The 17,594-nt window shown below is 47.4% G+C and overlaps 1 protein-coding gene across 2 annotated transcripts in view; it reads right to left on the minus strand.

Annotated features, from left to right (window-relative positions):
* The window catches only part of slc16a2 (solute carrier family 16 member 2), an 80,483-nt gene extending 63,581 nt beyond the window's left edge, over positions 1-16,902 (minus strand). For both annotated transcript variants that reach the window (XM_072505762.1, XM_072505761.1), the window contains exon 1: positions 16,738-16,902. In XM_072505762.1, the coding sequence (XP_072361863.1) occupies positions 16,738-16,862 (125 nt within the window). In that variant the 5' untranslated portion in view covers positions 16,863-16,902. The remainder of the gene's footprint in view (positions 1-16,737) is intronic.
* Positions 16,903-17,594: the final 692 nt, after the last annotated feature.

A 17,594-nucleotide genomic window follows, 5' to 3' on the forward strand; every position in this document is an offset into this window, starting at 1 on the left:
TCAGCCACCCCAGTCATCTCTAGTTCACGCACCTTGAAGGTGAAGATTATTAAGTCTGGCACCCTACCACCAGTCTGGGCTCTCTCCTGCCAATTGTGGGGGAGCTTTTCCTGTGGAGACACCTAGAGGGCATCGTTAGCCACACGCGTGGTTCACAGTGGTGGGGTGTGAAGGGAGGGTCACATGGGGAGTTGGGGTGTGGATGATCCCTGGGTGGGGGGGTTGGTGTCTACTCACTTGTGCTGCTCGGTGTAGGTCGTTGACCTTCTTCCGGCACTGGAGGCCAGTCCTCCTGGTCACACTCCCCGAGCTGACAGCCACCGCCACCTCATCCCAGGCAGCACTGGCTGCCTTGTGGCTCACCTTCCGGGACCCTCAGGGGAACAGGACATCCCTCCTGGCCTCCACCATGTCTAGGTCAGCATCCCCGAATCTTGGGGCCGGTCTCCTGGGTGCCATTATTGCGAGCTGGCTGGGGTTGGCTGAGCAAGTGCTGCCTTGATACAAGGGCAGTCACTCCCAGAGTTCAGCTCATTTGTCCTTGTTTGAACCAGAGCCGTAATGACGTCAGGAGCTGAGTGGCCCTGGCAGAACCCAAACTGAGCGGCGATGAGTAGGTTACCGTTAAGCAAGTGCCACTTGACAACACTGCTAATGACTCCTTCCATCCGTTTACTGATGACCAAGAGCAGATTGATGAGGTGGTAATTGCCCGAATTGGATTTGTCCTGCTTTTTACGTACTGGACATACCTGGGCTATTTTTAATTTTGCCGGGTAAGTGGGTTAGTTTGGAACAGCTTGACAAGGGATGCGGCAATTCCTAGAGCACAAGTCCTCAGTACTATTTGCGGAATATTGTCAGGACCCATAGCCTTTGCAGTACCTTCAGCTGTTTCTTGGCATCATGTGGGGTGAATCGAATTGGCTGAAAACTGACATCTGTGATGCTGGGGACCTCTGGAGGAGACAGAGCTGGATCATGCACTCAGCACTTCTGGCTGAAGATTGTTGCACATGCTTCAGCCTTATCTGCTAATGCGCTGGGCTCCCCCATCATTGAGGATGGGAATGTTTGTGGACCTTCCTCCTCCAGTGAGTTGCTTAATTGTCCATCACCATTCCTGACTGGATGTGACAGGACCACGGAGCTTAGATCTGATCAATGATTGTGGAATTGCTTAGCTCTGTCTATCACTTGCTGCTTATGTTGTTTGGCACACAAGTCGTGCTGGTTTGTAACAGGTTAACACCTCATTTTTAAGCAGGTCTGGTGTTGCTCCTGGCATGCTCTCCTGCACTCTTCATGGAACCAGGGTTGATCCCCTGGTTTGATGATAATGATACAGTGGGAGATATGCAGGGCCATGAGGTTACAGACTAAGGTCGAGTACAATTCTGCAGCTGCTGACAGCCCGCAGTGTCTCACGGTTACTCAGTTTTGAGTCGCAAGATCTATTCAGGGTCTATCCCATTTTACACGATGGTAGAGCCATTTGGATTCATATCTTCAACATGAAAACAGAACTGCCTCCAGGTCTTTGCAGTGGTCACTCCTTCTGATACTGTTATAGACAAACACATCTGGAGCAGGCAGGGCGGTGAGGTGGAGGTCAAGTATGTTTTTCCATCTTGTTTGTTCCTTTACCACCTGCCGCAGTCCCTTTGAGCAGTTATGCCCTTTAGGATTCAACCAGTTCGGCCTGCAGTGGTGCTACCAAGCCATTCTTGGTGATGGATGTTTAAAGTCCCCCATGCAGAGCACATTCTGTGCCCTTGTCATCTCAGTGCTTCCTCCAAGTGCAATTCATGGAGGCAATTGTTTCATTCGACGCTCCCAAATCAGGATAGCTACCATTTATTTTGAGGAGAGCAACAGATGTGTTCTTTACATCAATACACCAATGGGACTATTGATATGCATGTCGATGAATCATTAACAGACAGAAAGCCAGCACCAACTGTTGTAAGGTTGAACCTTGGCTCATGAAGATGTCCAGAGCTTCTACGGTTCAATAATGGCTACTTATTAATAACACATACATTTATATAGGATGGGGCGGCACGGTGGTGTAGTGGTTAGCACTGCTGCCTCACAGCTTACACATTCTCTCCGTGTGTGAGTGGGTCTCACCCCCACAACTCATAGATGTGCAGGGTAGGTGAATTTGCCACGCTAAATTGCCCTTTAATTGGAAAAATAAGAATTGGATACTCTAAATTTATATTAAAAATTACATTCAGATGGGATACAGTCCTGACTAGATGCTAACTCCATGCTCATTTCTGCCAGGCTGATTCCTATCTCTAATACTCCCTCGTGACTCTACATCAAAATGTGGGTGGTGCTATTTCTCCAGTCTCACATTAACCCTTATGGTCCAGAACACCCTAATACTACACCTCCCCACAACACCCTCCCACTCTGACTGGGAACATGAAGAAACGGATAAAGTGATACAGAGGGAGTCTGGGGATGTACAAAAGATTATGTAGTACAGGCTGGGGACCAGGCAAGTGAAACTGAAATGAGAGCATCTGTTTTTGCCGTTAGAAGTTATTGCAAAAGAAGGTAACAAATCGATCATTCCTCAAAAGCGAGGTGGCACATGGTTTATTAGTTATGCCTGTTACTGAAAAGGCAGAAACAAGATTACATTAGACAAGTGGAATTGGTGGTGACTTTTACTCTGTATGTTCACTTGTTCTCTGTAAAATAAAAGCAGCTAATGAAAGAAGGTATCGAATAATATGATGTATCGTAGGTCGCTTTTGGTTTATGTAACAACTTAATTGCACAGTGCCTTCAAATGCAAATTTCAAAGGAATGGCAGGTTTTCAAATGATTTGCATACAATGCTGGCAGGCGCTGTAGTTTGTTAAATTTCATACTTGTTTCATTGCATTCTGTAAAATGGACAATGGTAACATCGCAAATTTTATTTGGTTTCATTGCTTTCCTATTGAAAAAATAATTAACTCAATAAAACAAATGGGAGTCTAATAATCAAAAACATGTAAAATTATGGAGATCCCTAGCTGTCCACTGTGGCTTCCTTCCCTGCCAGTAATTCAGATATGAAAACCTATCTGCTGAGTTCCAGGTCAAGGAGCAAAAAGAAATGCTGTCAGATAATTGAGCCAATGACTTATAACAAAACTGAGCTTAGAATGGCCAAAAGCAGTTTGTCCTTTATTGTGTTTCTCCGCTCTCATATTCTTTATTTGATTCACATAATGATGACTCCCAGGATTCCCTGAGGTAGTTTGTGCCCCCCAATGATCTGACTCTGCTGGCAAGATTTTACAGGGGATGCTTGTTACATTTAATGAGGTATTGTCATCACGTTTACAGAGAAAATACAGTCCAGAAATAGGCCATTTAGCTCAACTAGCCGATAGCGGTGTTTATGCTCCACACATACCTCCAACCTAATTTTCTTAACCTTATGAGTCATATCTAGCCTACCCTTAAATGCACCTATGCTATTCATCTCAACTACTCCATTCTGCGTCCTAACCACACTCTGGCTAAAGACGTTTCCCCTGAATTCCTTATTGGATTTATTAGTAACTATCTTATATTTATGATCCCTATTTTTAGCTCCCCCACAAATGGAAACATTTTCTTTACATCTAACCTATCAAACCCTGTAACTTTCCACCAGCTCACAGCTGGGAAGCTTGGCTCGGTGTCAGAAAAATGGAATATTCAACAGTGTGTTTGTCATTGGTTCTTCAACCCACCCACGATCATTATATCCAACCTCCTGCTTTTGCGACCAATTAGAGCTGGCCACCACAATGAGAGACTTTGCAGCCTGTTTCAGCTCCATTGTTGAAAGAACTTTGTGAGGGTCAGAATAGAAGTGTTGTCAAATGTCACCAGCAGATCCCGAGAATGAACCAGAGATGAAGAAATTAAGGGTTGTGGTGATGTTGGCCGACATTGGAAATATGTGTGCCCATCTGCTCCACTTGGGAGGTGGTCTCCTGCCTGGAGGCAGCAAGTGTCAGGAACCACCTGATGGAAAACGTCCCGAGATACTGGTGCTCGGTCATGTCCAGAAACCAATCCTCTGCCTGTGGACGCTGTGTTGTGGGTGCCTCCTGCGAGCGGGAGCTCTTTGCTCATCCCTACTCTCAGGTGGAGTGGCAGGTGGCTGAGGAGAAGGCAGCTGCTAATCCTTTTGTTGATGCTGCAGTGAAAGCCAAAAGGTGGGAATTATAGATCAAGTGCAAAAACCATCCAAATTATCAGAAATGACTGGACTCTAAAGTCTTGGAAATCACCTGTAAAACAGTGGACATTGTTATGGGCCAGGGTTTAGAGAACCCCAAAGTGTATCATGGAGTTCACCTGACCCACAACTTTTACTAGATTGTGGTATGGGGAGCACACGGCCCACTCTACAGGCGTGGTACAGCAGAAATGGAAAAGTACTTTTTAAAGCAAAACAATGTTTATTCTATGGACTCAAGTTAACCTTTTTAAAACGTACAGGAACATCTTAGCAACCATTAATTCAAATACAACCCCCAAAGAATACAACACTAAGTAATTCTTAAGCTGTCCTTTTAACATCCTTAAGACTTAAAAAATAACTTTTAACAGAAGCACATCAGGTTAAAGTCACTACTGAGAGCAGTTATTAGTTTTAAATCACCAAAGGATCGATTTACATTTTTTAGATTACAGAGAGAGACTCTTAATACACCTTCTGGCTGTGACTGCAGCTATCCAGCTCTGAAAACAAAACTAAAACACACCCTGCAGCAAACAGCCAAAAAAGAAAGTAAAAAGCTGACAGACAGCCCAGCTTCACCCACACTCTGACATCACTGATAAACACCCATTTCTTAAGGTACATTTCTTTAGTACCCATTTATTAAAGGTACTCTCACATGACAATACACACTGCCAGAATCCAGGCAACTGTAGTACATTTATCAAACGTTGACAACGTAAACAGCTATCAAGAAGAGAAGCTCAACACCTTTACTTTTGTTGCTTGCAGCATATTCTTTTGGATCTTCCAGAAGGATAAAAACACAAAATGCAGCAAGCCTGCCAAAAACAAATCTCCCAATTATGCAAGCACCCAATCAAGCAGAGGCAACTTTACTGGGCTTGGACATGTTTACAGGATAGAAACAAAGATTTGTATCCAAGGATTTTCTGTACGGTGGGTTTACCGGAGCCAGTAGGGCTTTCAAAACTCTGTTTAAAGGATGCTTGCAAGGGCGACATGAAGGTGGTAAACATCGGTTTTCACATCAAAAATGGCAACGTACAGTTGCCCCCTCTTAAATGAGCCGTCAGACTCAATGAAAGTTCTTTTTTTGAGACAACATCAAAATCAAAACACTTCTTGAAAAACCATCAGAAAATGTAACAGTATTGCCAAGAAATTACTTTCTTTAGGCTCAAGAAAGAACTTTGAATGTGGTCTATCATTAAATATTTAAAGTTTCAACAAACACTGAAAATGCAGAGTGACATTGAAAATGTAGAGAGTAAGCGCAGCACGGTGGCACAGTGGTTAGCATTGCTGCCTCACGGTGCCGAGGTCCCAGGTTCGATCCCAGCTCTGGGTCACTGGCCGTGCGGAGTTTGCACATTCTCCCGTGTTGCGTGGGTTTCGCCCCCACACAAAGATGTGCAGGGTAGGTGAATTGGACACGCTAAATTGCCCCTTACTTGGAAAAAAAGAATTGGGTACTCTATATTTATTTTTTAAAAAGGAAAATGTACAGAGTGATGGTGCAGATGTTGCCTTTGACAGGATAATGAAATATTCAGAGTATTAACAAACATGGAAGAAACAGGTGCAGATTTAGATTACAACCCTGAGCATTTTGAGAGTGACACTGAGGCTATAGAGAATGATTAGTAAAGATCGCAAAGTAAAAATTGTAAATCTAATTAAACTAGAGTCAAGTAAAATAAAATAAAGCAAATTAAAGTATGTATATTCACTGTGAAAATATTTTATGTGAAATATTGTTTCGAGTATAATTTTGATATTTGCTTTCACATTTGTGGGATTAAAATGATCAATTAAAATAATTGTGCGAAAGAAGGTAATTAAGTGAATTGTTGTACAAAATCCATTGGATAAAAGAAATGTTGAAAATAAATTACTTCATAGAAGCACTTTTGTGGTCGGATTTTCAGCTTTAGTGCTATGTCATTTAGTCCATATGCCTAAAGGGTGAATATTGTCCTCTTAATCCTCTGACGTAACACGGGTCGCCCAGCTTGTTAATTATTAGCAAAAAATATAATCAGTTAAGTTATCTGAGCCCAGCACCTGGGAAGGGTTACTGGAGAATTAGTATGAAGGAACACAAAATAGGAAGAAATGGGTTCATGTCCCCAATCCTTTTCTCTTCATTAAGCGATATTACTGCAGGGTGAGCCATTGCGCAAGTCAAATGCACAAGTTCAGATGAAAACATTAGAAGGCAAGTTATCTCAGATTGCTTTAAAGCATTTCTTGATAGCTGGTTTTGAGTGGCACTCTGCAGGTTGGAAAGCAGGGTGTGCATTGCCCAGGGATGACGAATAATACACAGACCACCTAAAGATAATTACATGAAAAGTTACATATGAACTTATATTGGTTAGAAATAAAGTACTACGGCCAAGTTGGGTATTCAGATACAAAGGCTGCTTGGGATAGTATTATGTTGGATGGATGATAACGTGTAGTGAACTTAAGTAGATCAGGTGGATGTTCAGAAAGGATAACTTGACCAGTGTGGTAACTTGACCACAAAATGGTAGTCGAAACACGTTGTTAAAAAAGTTGAAGTTAATTTTCTTCAATATATAAAATACAGTATGGTCACAAAAGCGAAGCAGCTAGTTAAACATCAAAGTAACAGTAACAGAATAGAATTACAACTAACAGCAGTTAAATACGTATATACACAGGCAACAATATCAAATGACTTCACACCACTTACTAATGACATCATGCCATGGATTTAAATAAGAAGATGCATAATAATAACACTTCTTCCCCCATTACACTTTAGTCCCCTTTTCATCCCCCCTTAAATTTTAGTCCCCTTTTAAAGACAGAAATAAAATGAAACTAATTCAGGAGCTTTGCGACTATGCTACGGTCTTCGCAGTATCACTGGCACCCTGTCAACTCTGGTGTTGCTGGACTTAGTTCAACTGAACTTGTGGACGCAGGAGTAGACTGAGTATCTGTGCATGAGTGTGCCTCTCCTGAAGTCCTGGTACAACAGGAACCGTTTCTTGTTGAATTTTCACAGCCCATTTCCTTCTATTGTGTTATCTGGAACTTTCGCTGTGTCCGAGTTAAGGCAGAGACAAATATGATCTTAGCTCCTGCAAACAACTCTTTCATTGTTCAATTTCACTACTAAAGATACTGGACCACTTGAGTTAAGAATAACTCCAGGTAGCCAATGCTGGTTACTGCCAAAATACCAGAAGTAAACACAATTCGGGTTTCATTATAATCATGTCTCTCCTTCTGCTTTTCTCGTCTCCTTCCCATTTTTGCTTTGACACCTGGATGTAGCAGATCCAGGCGGGACTTTGGTCTTCTACCCATCATTCAGCTGGTGAGAGTCCCGTGGTTGTTTGTGGTGTGATACGATATTGAAATAAGAACTTTGAGAGCTTGGGCCCTAAAGTATTGCCTGCCATCCTCTTCAATCCTTCCTTCAATGTCTGAACAGCTCGCTCTGCCAAACCATTTGAAGCTGGATGAAAAGACATGCTACGCACTTGGTGTATTCCACTCCTTTGCATAAACTCTTGAAACAATTTGCTTGTAAATGTTATATCGTTATCGGAAACAAGTTAATACAGTAGTTGCAAACACTTGGCATGGCTCCTCTATGGTACTGGGAGCTGTAATGTTGCTCATGATGTATACATCTCACCATTTGGAATGTACATCCACAAATATTAAAAATGTGGCCCATGAAAGGGCCTGCAAAATCCACATGAATTCTCAACCAAGGATGACCAGGCCAATCCCAAGGATCTAATGGTGCTAGTGGTGCCACCGTCCAGTTAGATTGACATGCAGAACAGGATTTCACTTTGATCTTCAAATGCTGGTCCACATTAGGCCACCAACATACAACCTGGCTAGACTCACGATTCAAGAGGCACCTGGTTGAGCCTCATGAGTTTCATCCATTACTAGCAAATGACCAGGGGATGGAACAGCCACTCGCGATCGCCACAGTATGCAACCATCCTGCACATTTAACTCGCCTTGGCTCCTCACATGAGGCTTCAACCCACCATCTTCTATGATAGATTCCCATCATTGCATCAGAAATCTTCTAACTTGTGACAGAATAGAATCTCTGTCCGGCCACTGCTTACTTTGTTTAGCAGATTGGGCAAGTCTCTCTCGTAAGAAAATAGTCTCGGGAGGATACAATACGTGGATTGGCCAATCCAGTAAAGGGAAACGACTTGTTAGCATTGTCCTTTCCTGCCCTGTACACTATGCTGTCCTGATACGCTGACACTGTAAACACCTAGCGCTGTATTCTTGCTGAGGGCATGGAAGGAATACACTTTGACTCGCTGAAAAGACTCACAACGACCCTCGGTACACATGGTGAATAAATGAACATAGAAGTACTGATGGAATCTTTTTACCACAAAGAATCCTTTTAGCACAAGGACGATAGCTAGACCTTCTTTGTCGAACTGTAACTATCCCTTTTCAGCCTTTTGTCACTATTCTAGATCCAAAACCAATGGGTTTTCGGATCTGTCCTCCATTACATGAGAAAGTCCCGTCCCCACACCGTAGGGCGAGGCATCACATGACAGAATAGGTTCCCTGTCGAGATCAAAATGGGTAGCACAATGGTTAGCACTGCTGCCTCATAGCGCCAGGGACTCGGGTTCAATTCTGACCTCAGGTGACTGTCTGAGTGAAGTTTGCACGTTCTCCCCGTCTGCGTGGGTTTCCCCGGATGCTCCGGTTTCCTCCCACAGTCCAAAAACGTGCAGGTTAGGTTGGGTTATGGCGATAGGGCAGAGGAGTGGACCTAGGCAGGGTGCTCTTTCAAAGGATCGATGCAGACCCGTTGGGCTGAATGGCCTCCTTCTGCACTGTCGCGATTATATGAAATCTATGACTAGCAGATCTTTTGATTGAAACTGCACTTTCACATCTTTGAAAGCCTTCTTCTCTGCAAACTCCCACTTCCATTTGGTTTCTTTGTGCAGACGTAAGTACAGTGGAGCCAACCCTGTATACGAGTCTGGCAAAAACTTTCATAATAGTTCATCAAACCTACAGATGGCCTGAGCCTGGGCTCTAGACCTTCTGTAATTGGTCAAATAATCGGTTAGGCCTTGTGCAGTGATTCTGTGGCCTAGATACTCTACACTCGGTACCTGAAAAATGCACTTATTCTGCTTCGGATACAGTCCCGCCTCTGAAAACCTTTTACAAACTCAATCCAGGTTGCTGAGATGCTCCTCCTCAGTCTGACCCAAAATTAAAATGTCATCAAAGTAAACTGCAACATGAGAAATTTCCATTCTCGTTTGGAAGATCGTCGGACTGGAGGATACACCAAAAACTAAACGATTATAGTTGAACAACCTTTTATGCATGTTGATGATCACATACTGCTTTGAGTTGTCAAATAATAAGTTGTTGATAGGCCTAGCTCATGTCCAGTTTTGAAAACATCTTGCAAAGGTTGAGAACATATCTTTTACCCTCAGCAATGCCATCCAGCTTGGAAACCTGATTAATGCGGAGTTTGTAATCCCACAGATGCGCACAGTAACATTAAGAACAGGCGCCACACCTAGATCGATCCAGTGACCGTTAAGGGGCTAGCACCGGTGCCACGTGGAACGCAATCTATTCCAATGCGAAACGGTGCCGGATTCGCCAGGTCAGTGATTGACACTCGGGAGGCAGCATATACCCACTTCACTCCCCACACACACCATCCCAGCCAACAAGATGGCAGCAAGACTGCGACCCTAACGTTCACCGACATGGAACTGGAGAATCTGCTAGATGCCGTGGAGGACAGGCTATACCCTGGGGTGGGAAGGAGACTGCCAGCCGCCGTTCGCCGGGCCTGGACGCAGGTGTCAGAGGTGGCCCATGCCGTGGGCAACGCCGTCCTGCAGTGCAAGAAAACACTGCACCACCTCCTCAGTTTGGCCACAGTGAGTTGGCAACACTCTGCCCCTGGCATTAACCACCGCCCCACAAACACGTAACCCTGGCCCACCCACATCTGGAGGGCCGCTGAACTCCCACCCTGCACCCCCACCCTGCACCACATGCCGGCCACCTTGGCCAGGTTTCCTGGCCAATGAATCCACCATCTACCCACCCCCCTGGGCTGCAGACATTGGACTCTCTAACACTTGTGCATTTTCTGTTTCCCATCCCCCCCCCCCCCCCCCCCCCAGGAGAAGGCCACACATAACCTCCGGGAGCAGGAGAAGACTGGAGGGGGACCCCCAAAGCTGCAACCCCTCACTGCAGCAGAGCAGAGGGCACTGGAAGTGGCGGGTCTGAAGAAATGGAAGTGTCGCCGGAGTGGAGGTCGGCATCCGGCAATGGAAGTGAAACCCCGCTGGGTAGCCATTCCCCATGGCATGTTGTCAACCCTCCCCACATCACCTCTGCTCCACCACCACAACCACTCCTACACCCACCTCCCCCCAACGCCACCTTGACATTGCAGCAGACCTCCTGAGCGTGGCCCAGTCACAGCGGGCCATGCCTGAGATCGGCGGCGGCATCGCCCAGGCGCTGGCCAATGTAGCACAGGCAGGGAGGTGGCCCACTCCCAGAGGGAGATGGCACAGTCACTGGTTGATGTGGTACAGACCCAGAAGGTGGTGGCACAATTGCAGCGTGATGTGGCGCAGTCCCAGATGGAGGTGGTCCACTCCCTGTGCTCCATGGCCGTAAGCATTGAGATCCTGACCGAGGCTGCAGCGGGCCTACATGACTGGCAGTGCCAGGTGGCAGGGGAGCCTCAGGGGAAAGCACCGCTCACACCCCCATCCCATGGAATAGCCCAGGAGTCATAAAAGGCCCCAAGGGAGGAGGTGGCAATGGGGCCCACGTCAGTGACTCCCGCAGGGGAGGTGCTGGAACACTGCAGCACCTCGGACCCTGGATCCCCCACCCCCTCCCTCCTGTCCCTGGCGCATTACATGGGCAGAACAAGGCAGCACCATGCCACCTGGGACACCCAAGCAACAGCAGGATCCATCCACTGCCCCAGAAGACCCCCGCAACAGGGGACCCAGGTGGCAGGGCGGGAATCACAGCAGTCCGCCTCCACTCCTGATGTAACATCTGGGGATCCACCTAGACGTAGCCAGAAAGGTAGACACCAGTTAAGTTGGCACGGGTGCAGGGTGCAGTTTAGCAATAAGGGCTAGGGCAGAAACCTGTATACATTTGTTCACATTAAACACCTGTGCACAACGTTACAACCTGCCTCGGTGCTCTGTCAGAAGGGTGTGAGGGGTGGGCTGGCCTGGGCTGGCCGCAGAGGGGGTGCAGGTGAGAATGGGCGGACGTTGGGGATTGGCTTGGCCCAGGGACCACGGTTCAGTCAGCGCTCACCGCTCCGGTGACCCAATGCCCCCTCCACCCCCTCCCACCGCCTCCACCCCCGGGAATCGATAGGACCGCGCGATGGAATTGCCAGCTCGCATGCAGGAATCAGCCAGGTGAAATATGGGAAGTGCTACCGTGGGCAAGAGTCAGACGTTGTGCAACAATGTGGAGTACCAGAGCTCATCCCGGAGTGACTTGTCATCCTCCTCCACCCCATGGACCATACCCGCTGTTACTGTCAATTCAGGGCTCGCACCCAGTAGCGAGGCAGGTATCACGGAAGGGGTTGCAGGGAGCTTTGGGTGGGGGGGGGGGATGGAGGTGGAATGCAGTGTCCGTGCCCCTGGCCAATCCCCCCCCCGGCGAACCTGGATGCAATCAGAGCGACCCGTGGCACACACGTTGCGCGGTCTCCCATGCCAGCCCTTCCCCTGCATCCTCCTCGTTCGACAAGGCCCCGCGTTCATCTTCCTCCACCTCCAGCACATCGCCCCTCTTCTGCAATAGGCCCCCATGATGATGGCGACCCGCCCAGCGCTATACTGGAGGGCCCCTCCACAGTGGTCCAGGTATCTGAACTGCATCTGCAGATGCTGAAGCACCATTCGATCACGCCCCTGGTCGCTGCAAAGGTGTCGTTGTAGCAGGTCTCCATGTCGGTCTATGGCCTCTGGAGAGGCATGATCAGCCATGACCGCAGTGGATAACTCCCCATCTCCCAGGAACCAAACACCCAGCCGGGGCTGCGCCTCGAAGAGGCCAGGAACCGTAGAGTATGCCAGGATGAAGGCATCATGCACACTGCCCGGGTATCAGGCGCAGACGTGCATAATGCGCAGTTGCATGTTCAACGAGTGGAACCCCTTTGGGTTTGTGAAGACCGGCTTGTCATCTGCAGGTGCTCGTAGAGCGACATGCATCCCATCAATCACCCCCTGGACACCGGATCTCTCGGCAATGGCAGTGAACTCAGCTGCCCGGGAATCCCGGTAGGCTTGTTCTACATTGAAATGGATGTAGTGTGCCAACTGGCATATAGGGTCTTCATGACAGCTGGAAAGAGCTGTGCACGGAGTTCTGTCAGCGCTGGGAAGGACCATTTGGTGTAGATGTTCAGGGCGACCATCAATTTGACGGCAGGTGTCCTCCCCCATTCCCCCACGGTGCCAGGTGCACCGTGATCCGGCAGATATGTCGCACTGTTCCCCTGCTCAGCCGGAGCCTTCATCGGCGTGCCCGGTCCGGCAGGTTCTCGAGTGACAGGTGCTGCCGGTACATGTGAGGTCTCATGCAGCACCTGCTTTGCTGCTCCCACTCCTTGGCCTTTTGGACAGCTGGCTCTCCATCCTCACCGGTTGCCTCCTGTTACTCTGGGGAAGGCTCCTGATGCATCTCCCTCCTCCTCGATCAGCTCCAGCTCATAGAGCTGCAGGGCATCCCCACGTCTACGGTGACTAGGTGGAAGGTCACCATTGCTGGTTGCATTCACATGTGGTGAAAGGTACTGACATGTTAGCATGGTGCGTACCACCGTGTCCAATCATGTCCACTGGGCCTCAGCATGTCCTACCTCTTCTCCCTCCCTCATCAGTCAGCGCCCGTTTCCCAATTTTTAAAAGCCCAAGTTAACATCGGCGTCGGGAATTCCCCCCAGTGGAGGCAGAGAATCGCAGAGTATCCAGAGAATACCAAGTGGCCCCAGTTGACACAGCCCTTGCCAGCTCTACACTGCATGGCCCCTGTCCGGCACTCCCCTGTAGAGGCTACTGTGGGCTTTGCCCTTGGGAGGGCTGCATCAGGCCCTGCTGGCGGGTGGCAGCCGTTTGGGGGGCAACCATACAGCCGGTGGCACCAAGGTGGGTGGTCAGTGAGGTGCGCAGCAAGGTGGCTGCTTTGCATGTCGCGGCAAAGTCGTTCCGTGCCTGGACATCGCCCCAGTCGCTTGGGGAGTCACCCTGGCCCCCACCCCCCGCCGGCCCTGGCAGGGCCCACCCCCAGCCAGCCTGGCCAGTGTCAGGACCGGCAGTCCAAGGTTGCGCCTCAGCATGTCCTACCTCTTCTCCCTCCCTCATCAGTCAGTGCCTGGTTCCAAATTTTTAAAAGCCCAAGTTAACATCGGCGTCGGGAATTCCCCCCAGTGGAGGCAGAGAATCACAGAGTATCTAGAGAATACCAAGTCAGGCCCACTAATGATACAGTTTACTGTACATGCAGAATAGAATGCATTGATACCACTGTCGAGGCACCGGAGAATTGCGATTTGGCGTGAACACGGCGCCTGCCGCGTTTTCTGCATCCAAACCAATTCTCTGCCCAATTGCTTTTCGCGATTTCGGCATCGGTCGACGGAGAATCCCGCCAATGGTAACTTGACCACAAAAGGGTAGTTGAAACACGTTGTTAATGAAATTAATAAATAAAGACAATCTTCTTTAATATATAAAAGTAATGATGTTTAAAATACGGGAGCAACTAGCTAAATATAGAAATAACTATCAGAATTGGAACTAACAACAGTTAAATAGGAATATACACAGGCAACAACAGAGAACAAAGGATATCATGATAGCACAGCACTTACTGATGACATCAGCGATGGATTTAAATAAGAAGATGTATAATAACAACACACAAGAGTGGAGGAAATTCCACTTAGCTAACTTTCAAGTTTCCAGTAACATCTCAGCCTCTTGTTAAGGACATGGTGAGATTGAACATTCAGTTATCAAAGCTGCGGACATGGTTTCCAAACAGCTTTCACTGAGAGGCACTTCCATAATTCAACAATAAATCATTTTGTTTTTTTTAATTTGGAGTGCCCAATTCTTTCTTTTTCCAATTAAGGGCCAATTTAGCATGACCAATTCACCTACCATGCACATCTTTAGGGGTTGTGGGGGGTGACACATACGCAGGCACGGGAAGAATGTGCAAACTCCACATGGGACAGTGACCCAGAGCCGGGATGGAACCCGGGTCCTCGGCGCCGTGAGGCAGCAGTGTTAACCACTGCGCCACCGTGTCGCCCTAACAATAAATTATATTAAGCATTGTTTAACCATGGTTGACAAGAGAGGTTGAATGTCTTAAGAGGAAGAAGGATACTTATGTAAGGCTGAGGAAACAAGGTTCAGACAGGGCGCTGGAGGGATACAAGACAGCCACGAGGGAACTGAAGAAAGGGATTAGGAGAGCTAAGAGAGGGCATGAAAAATCTTTGGCGGGTAGGATCAAGGAAAACCCCAAGGCCTTTTACACATATGTGAGAAATATGAGAATGACGAGAGCGAGGGTAGGTCCGATCAAGGATAGTAGCGGGAGATTGTGTATTGAATCTGAAGACATAGGAGAGGTCTTGAACGAGTACTTTTCTTCAGTATTTACGAATGAGAGGGGCCATATTGTTGGAGAGGACAGTGTGAAACTGACTGGTAAGCTCGGGGAGATACTTGTTAGGAAGGAAGATGTGTTGGGTATTTTGAAAAACTTGAGCACAGACAAGTCCCCCAGGCCTGATGGGATATATCTAAGGATTCTATGGGAAGCAAGAGATGAAATTGCAGAGCCGTTGGCAATGATCTTTGCATCCTCACAGTCAACAGGGGTGGTACCAGGGCATTGGAGAGTGACGAATGTCGTGCCCCTGTTCAAAAAAGGGAATAGGGATAACCCTGGGAATTACAGGCCAGTTAGTCTTACTTCGGTGGTAGGCAAAGTCATGGAAAGGGTACTGAGGGATAGGATTTCTGAGCATCTGGAAAGACACTGCTTGATTAGGGATAGTCAGCACGGATTTGTGAGGGGTAGGTCTTGCCTCACAAGTCTTATTGAATTCTTTGAGGAGGTGACAAAGCAGGCGGATGAAGGTAAAGCAGTGGATGTAGTGTACATGGATTTTAGTAAGGCATTTGATAAGGTTTCCCATGGTAGGCTTATGCAGAAAGTAAGGAGGCATGGGACCGTGGGAAATTTGGCCTGTTGGATAACGAACTGGCTAACCGATAGAAGTCAGAGAGTGGTGGTGGATGACAAATATTCAGCTTGGAGCCCAGTTACCAGTGGCATAACGCAGGGATCAGTTCTGGGTCCTCTGCTGTTTGTGATTTTCATTAATGACTTGGATGAGGGAGTTGAAGGGTGGGTCAGTAAATTTGCAGACGATACGAAGATTGGTGGAGTTGTGGATAGTGAGGAGGGCTGTTGTTGGCTGCAAAGCGACATAGATAGGATGCAGAGCTGGGCTGAGAAGTGGCAGATGGAGTTTAACCCTGAAAAGTGTGAGGTTGGCCATTTTGGAAGGACAAATATGAATGCGGAATACAAGGTTAACGGTAGGTTTCTTGGCAATGAGGAGGAGCAGGGAGATCTTGGGGTCTATGTGCATAGTTCTTTGAAAGTTGCCACTCAAGTGGATAGAGCTGTGAAGAAGGCCTATGATGTGCTCATGTTCATGAGCAGAGGAATTGAATTTAAGAGCCGTGAGGTGATGATGCAGCTGTACAAAACCTTGGTAAGGCCACATTTCGAGTACTGTGTGCAGTTCTGGTCGCCTCATTTTAGGAAGGATGTGGAAGCTTTGGAAAAGGTGCAAAGGAGATTTACCAGGATGTTGCCTGGAATGGAGAGTAGGTCTTACGAGGAAAGGTTGAGGGTGCTAGGCCTTTTCTCATTAGAACGGAGAAGGATGAGGCGAGACTTGATAGAGGTTTATAAGATGATCAGGGGAATAGATAAGAGCAGACAGTCAGAGACTTTTTCCTCGGGTGGAACAAACCATTACAAGGGGACATAGGTTTAAGGTGAATGGTGGAAGATATAGGGGGGGGGATGTCAGAGGTCGGTTCTTTACCCAGAGAGTAATGGGGGCATGGAATGTACTGCCTGTGGAAGTAGTTGAGTCGGAAACATTAGGGACCTTCAAGCGGCTATTGGATAGGTACATGGATTACGGTAGAATGATGGGATGTAGATTAATTTGTTCTTAATCCAGGACAAAAGTTCGGCACAACATCGTGGGCCGAAGGGCCTGTTCTGTGCTGTATTTTTCTATGTTCTATCTATGTTCTATTGTGTGTGTGTGTGTGTGTATTGAGACAAAAATCCGTTCTTACTTTGTGAAGGAGCTGGAAAGAAGTCCAATAAAAGCCATTGCTGCACCGCCCATTGCCGTCCTCCTGCATCCAAACCAGTCAGTGAAAATGCTGACAATTGGAGAACAAAAGAAAATCATCCCCATTGAGACTGCACCTACCCAAGCTGCAAGGAAAAAGGAAACAGGAAAATAGTTTTAATCGGTTGTAGGATTTGATGGCACCTCCCACCGCTTATCCCACTGCTCCACAGCCTCGCCGCTCACTGGAAATGTTTCCCCTGGCTGCGGCATCTCCAGGATCATAGTCTCAAAATAAAGGAGTTGGCCATTTAGGATTGAGAAGAGGAGGAATTTCTTCACTCAAAAGGTTGTAAATCTTTGGAATTCTCTGCTCCACGAAGCTATAAATGCTCAGTTGTTGAGTATATTCAAGACCGACATTTTTTAGATTAGGGATGTGGGGGACGCTGCAAGGCGGTGAAGTGAGGTAGATGATCAAGCATGATTTATTGCAATGCTCGGAGGCGGGTGGGTCAGGCACGAAGAGCCAAATGGGTTAATATGTTGTAACAATGACAACTTGCCGCCGTAAATATTTACGGGTACTTCACAATGAGCGAGAGAATGGATAAGAGGCACAAATCAAAAGGAATTGGATGGTGGTGGGATAAGCAACGGTGTGGTCAACAGCTACATTTGAGGAGAGATGGAGCACGGTGGAGAGGATTCCAGAATGCTGGTGCATGTTGATTGGAGGCAATGGGATGCATGGATCACAGAGTGGGTCAGATTCAGCAGAGAGGAAGGGATAATGCTAGATAATCACAGAGGCAGGGAGACAGCCGTGGAGGTGTAAAAAATGGTGCCCGGGACCCG

Source organism: Scyliorhinus torazame, chromosome 5 (genome assembly GCF_047496885.1).
Source record: "Scyliorhinus torazame isolate Kashiwa2021f chromosome 5, sScyTor2.1, whole genome shotgun sequence".
Lineage (NCBI taxonomy): Eukaryota > Metazoa > Chordata > Chondrichthyes > Carcharhiniformes > Scyliorhinidae > Scyliorhinus > Scyliorhinus torazame.